Source organism: Phoenix dactylifera, chromosome 12, assembly GCF_051530095.1.
Source record: "Phoenix dactylifera cultivar Ajwa chromosome 12, Ajwa_hap1_PhDact_Kaust_v1.1, whole genome shotgun sequence".
Lineage (NCBI taxonomy): Eukaryota > Viridiplantae > Streptophyta > Magnoliopsida > Arecales > Arecaceae > Phoenix > Phoenix dactylifera.
The window spans coordinates 15,591,463-15,596,550 of NC_143201.1; the positions used below are offsets into that span (position 1 = coordinate 15,591,463).

General features: G+C 39.3%; 1 protein-coding gene across 2 annotated transcripts; it reads right to left on the reverse strand.

The window, feature by feature from the left end:
* Nucleotides 1-3,464: 3,464 nt before the first annotated feature.
* On the reverse strand, nt 3,465-4,796 carry LOC103695558 (HVA22-like protein e). Of its 2 annotated transcripts, XM_039130628.3 has the most exons (5): nt 4,488-4,751; nt 4,292-4,318; nt 4,082-4,204; nt 3,795-3,951; nt 3,465-3,646 (listed from the first exon to the last, which is right to left on the reverse strand). In XM_039130628.3, the coding sequence occupies exons 1-5, from the start codon at nt 4,532-4,534 to the stop codon at nt 3,620-3,622; spliced, it is 381 nt and encodes a 126-aa protein (XP_038986556.3). In that variant the 5' UTR covers nt 4,535-4,751; the 3' UTR covers nt 3,465-3,619. The 2 variants fall into 2 exon arrangements, with proteins under 2 accessions (XP_038986556.3, XP_038986557.3); XM_039130629.3 differs by lacking the exon at nt 4,292-4,318 and having other exon boundaries at nt 4,488-4,796.
* Nucleotides 4,797-5,088: the final 292 nt, after the last annotated feature.

Consider the following 5,088-nt stretch of genomic DNA (forward strand, 5'->3'; position numbering starts at 1 on the left):
TAGGTTATGAGCCAAATACAAATGAATTATAGAATCTTAGGGTCAAAAATACAGGAAACAAAATATTAAAATATGTATAGCATGAATCTGAATAGATCGTCGGTGCAGGGGAATTTTTCCATATACTTTGCATACCAATCACTATAGGAAAATACATCTTTTTCGGCATTTTTTATAACCTTTACCGACGCTTATAAGCGTCGGTTAAAGTTTCGCCGATGCTAAACAAAGCATCGCAGAAGCGTCGGTGATACAGAAGTGGCAAAAGTTTTTGCTGCTGCTACCTGAAAGTGTCGGCAAAAATTGAGATTTGCCGATGCTTATAAAGCGTCGGTGAATTCCAATCGGACGCTCCTCACCGACGCATAAAAGCGTCGGCATGTCCTAGTTTTTGCCGACGCCTTCATGTAGCGCCGGCACAACCCGAGGTGCGGTAACTTTCACCGATGTGTTAAAAACGTCGGCATAAGCATAAGCATCGGAGATACAATGTCCACTGACTCAAAGCAAGTTGCTAATTTAACAAAATTCTCACATACTTTGCTAAGGTTCATAAATGCCAATGATGGTCATTGATTTTAACAATTACATGTTTCTGATCTGTGAATAAAAATATATCTGAAAAAAAATGAAAAGGGGGATGATGATTTAATCACCAAGTGTAATTAATTACATAGTCCTTGATAAGAAGGAAATAGGAAGGACAAATTAAGTAAATTCTAGGTTTACAAGAGAAGGGATTTGTGATGTTATGATCCTAAATTGCATTGATGGATTGCAGCAGTCCATGGTACAAGTTTAATCATGCTGTATATTAGCTTTAAGTTTAATCATGCTGTTTTATCGAAAAAATGGCTTGAAATCTATCACATTTCGACCTAAGATAGGGTTTGTATCTTTTGCATGAAAGAAGAATTTACCTCTTTCTCGAGTGGAGGGGGATGGGATCGGCTGGTCGGCGCCGCAGAAGAGAGAGGAGGAGAGAAGGATGCGGATGGTTGCTCGGTGCCGGAGAGGAGGAAGGAGGAGAGGAGATTGGTGTTGGATATCGCTCAGCGCCGAAGAGGACAAGGGTCGGTCGCTTCTCGCCGGAGAAGAGAGAGGAGGAGAGGAGGATGCGTACGGTCCCTCGATGCCAGAGAGGAGGGAGGAGGAGAGGAGCTTGGCGTCGGACATCGCTCGGCATCGGAGAGAACAAGGGTTGGTCGCTCGTCACCGAAGAGGAGGTCGGAGGAGAGGAGCCCTAGGGTTTGATCGAGGATGCAAAATGAGGAGGAGCGGGGCAGCCGCTGGTTTCGTTAGAAATTTGATTTTCGACGACACTTATAAGCATTGTCTTAGGCCAGGAAGTACGGCGATGCTAATTAGCGTCGTTTTTTGAAAAACGTCGGCAAATTTTGACGTTAGACCAAAAATTGCCGATGCTTGTAAAAAGCATCGGCAAAAAAGCATCGATAAACTGACTTTTTCTGTAATGAATGAATTTGGATGGATCTTTGGTGTAGAGGAATTTTGCCATTTGTCTTTGATTGTCCTTGATTTTACGCTGGCATCTCCAAGATAACACGGACAAAGGAGTCCCAAGCAACGTTGTGAGCTGATAGGATACTATTTTTTCTCCATTCTATCCAAAGCATCTTCAAGGTCATTTTCAATGGCCAGCTAGAGCAGTAAATAAAATCATTAGGGCTGCTATAAATCAATTAAGTTTATGTCTGCACTTATTTAAATTTTGACCGGATTTCCTATCCTAATTATTAAAAAACTATTTGGAATGATCAACCCTCAAACAAATAATTAGAGTAGCAACTGGTGACCTATTGGCTGTGCAACAGTATGATACATATATGTTCTATTTTATCATACTGCTCCATACCAGTACCTGGCACGAAAAGATGCTAAGTATTGACATGCAAAGTACCATGCTAGTGTCATATGTTGGTAATGCACTAGCACAATTAATGTCATTAGGGGTGTTCATCGGTCGGATCGGATTGGTTTGGAACTAAACCCGAATCAAGAACCGATTTAAATTGATTTTCTAAAACCAAAACCGAAACTAAATGGATTATCCAAAAAAATTGCTTGAAACTGATCCGAAAAATTTGGTTCAGTTCGATTCAATTTATCGGATTGATATTTGATAGGCTAGGCTTGTTCAAAAATATAAAAATATCATTTTATATAGAGTTGACATTCAACAGACTGCGCTAAATGGGCCGGAATAAGTCTAAACAAAAAAATCTATTTTATATAAAAATAATAAAAAATTAAAAATTTATATATATATATATATATATATGAGTCTGATTGGATCAGCTCGAGTTGGTTTGAATGCACAAACATATGGGTCTGTTGGATTGGATCGGATCAGTTTGAATTGATTTTTTGAAAATTTAAATCGAAGCTGAACCGAAATTTTTCGATGCAAAACTTCCTCAAACCAAAACCAAAATCGACTTAAAAAAAAAAATCGATTGAAACTAGTTTTTTGCGTACCCCTAAATGTCATAGACATCAGCTGCATGTTGTGCCAACCAATACTGGAATCCATGATCTTCATAAACTGATATTTCCTTTTCTCTAAACAAAAAACTTCGTTTCTTTTTATATCTTGATTCTCATTCATTAGGCTTTTTCTCACGTATGACATTTCCTTTGAATGTTTGGACCTATAACACGAGGGCTCTCATTGTGTCTATGAGATCACAAAGATGTCCTCTGTTTCTTTGAAAGGCTTTTCTCAATAGATCTCCATTCATAGATCATATGCACCAATGTTAGCATCAGCTGTTCGCAATTCTGAACCCCACCCAAATTTGTTGAGATAATAAACTTTAAAACACTGCAGACTGGACTCAAGCCCTATGACATTGGTAATAATTTTCACAAATTTTACCACCCTAACTTTTTGACGCTTGATTCACTCTTGTATAATGGATGTGATAATTGAAAGAGCAATTCAATCTTTTAATACAACAAAAGATTGAATTGCAACATGAATATTCCCATTTTACGTGATCATGGCTTTCCTCATGACTACCTTCCATGGCTTTGCAAGGAGCGGATCGTGTGGCACCAAATCGAATTCGAAACCTAATTTTTGTGTCAATTCATAGTCCTGATCCAATAAGAATATTTTGATGACTTGACAATATCGAGCCTAGTTCAGAACGGACCTGAAGCCAAACCGAATCGATTGGTTCACGCCTTCGTGGTCAAGCCAAGCCACCACGTCAAGCTGGTCTTGGCCTAGATCCAGCCCGGCCGGTTTATCCCAAAAAAATTGAGTCAGAAGAACTAAAAGGTTTCCAAATCTATGGCGAATTGTCTGGAATAAATGGCACGCATCAGCCCAAAATCAATGGCCGGTTGCCAACACACTCTGGTGGTTAACCAAATCTTGGACACGTTCAAAGCACAAGAGACAATGCTTTACACTTTGAGCATAGCAAACACTTAGATAAATCAATCAGCACTTTAGTTAAAGGTCCTAAAGTTTTATATTACATATGGAAAAGAAATTGGAACACAAACATCATATTCACACTTTTCTTTTACCCCAAAAGAAAAGAAGGAAAAGAGAAGCCAAGATCTATAACGCTCGTCACCCATTAATCTATCTTCCTCGGTGCAACTCCTCTCCCTGCCATTTTCCCAAAAACATCCATTAATAACCTTTATTATTATTGCTATCTTTAATCATTATTGTTTATTGATGTCATTGCCATCATGGTCATTATCGTTGTTGTCACCATTACTATTTGTCTTTAGGGAAGAGCTGAGCAACTTACCTTCTTAGAGGAGTGGACCCCATTTGCACCTATTTTGGCCCCATACTTCCTGAGTTGCTCTCTAATAAACCGTTCATACATGAATGAGGCACCCCTGAACTGTGGCAGTACCAGCCATGCTACAGAGACCACCTTTATTTCATACCACATAGGAATCCTTCAGAATACAAAGAAAGACAAAAGAAAAGATACTCAAATATGTATAAGGTCTCAAGCTAAAACCAAATGAAATCAGCATTCTTCAAATGAGTAGGGGACAAAAAAAAAAGAGTATGAAAAATCCTTACCAATATAATATGGGCTCAGCCGCCATCTCCATGAGAGTTAGGAAGGAGTACAAAATCCAATAAGCCAACCATTGCTCGTCATCGAGCTTCGATGGGTTCTCAATTGCTCGAACCGATGCGTACCTAATCCAATCAGACATTATCAAACAATAGTCAAAGGAGAAGGGGAAGACATCTATAAAAGAAAATAAATATAGATTTAGAAATTACAAGGGATACAAGAGCATGATGGTTGGCCTGCATGGGAACAAAAATGGAAGTCGTTGTCAAATAGATTTCGGTAAAAAAAACATCTTTTATATATAAAACTACAAAAGAAGCGTATAAAGGATTGAAAGGAAAAGCGAGAGAGAGAGAGAGAGAGAGAGAGAGAGAGAGAGAGAGAGGAGTTGATTTGAGAGCATACCCTGCAAAAGAGTGGAGATGGCAGAGTAAAGTCCAAAGCCTGCCCATAGTTTGCAATCGTTTTGTTAAATTCTGCTGCAAATTAACCAAGAGAACTGTATACAGATCCAAAGGAGAACAGAAGTGGCTTAAAGAGGTAATGCAATGGACCAAAGAGAGTTAATGGAGAGGAATAGGGAAGGAAGGTGAGGCATATATATAGGGAGGCAAAGAGAAGGAAAAGGTGGCAACATCTGAGATAGCATCAGATTCCTCCCTTGGACGTGGCGGCCTAGGTTAAGCATCGACACCTAGGTAAGAGCACCACGCCACCTTAAGCGAATTAAGATCTAAGATAGGCCCTTATAGATTAATCTTTAGTAGCTTTGGCTTCTGCTATGGTGTATCACATAATTTATCAAGGTGCCTTCCCCTATGAAGCAATGCCACTATAGGAAAACTCATCTTTTCCGACGCTTTTTATAATCTTTACCGACGCTTATAAGCGTCAGCTAAAGCTCCGACGACGCTAATAAAAGCGTCGGCGATACCGAAGTGGCAAAAGTTTTTGCTGACGCTACATGAAAGCGTCCGCAAAAATAGAAAAGCGTTGGCGAATACCA

Bases quoted from the DNA above. Each gene is read 5' to 3' on its own strand.
- LOC103695558 (XM_039130628.3), bottom strand. From the start codon at position 4,534: ATGGGCAGGCTTTGGACTTTACTCTGCCATCTCCACTCTTTTGCAGG. The intron at 3,952-4,081 runs GTAAGGATTTTT...TGTATTCTGAAG, and splicing joins GCTGAGCCCATATTATATTG to GATTCCTATGTGGTATGAAA. The intron at 3,647-3,794 runs GTAAGTTGCTCA...GGAAAATGGCAG, and splicing joins GGGTCCACTCCTCTAAGAAG to GGAGAGGAGTTGCACCGAGG.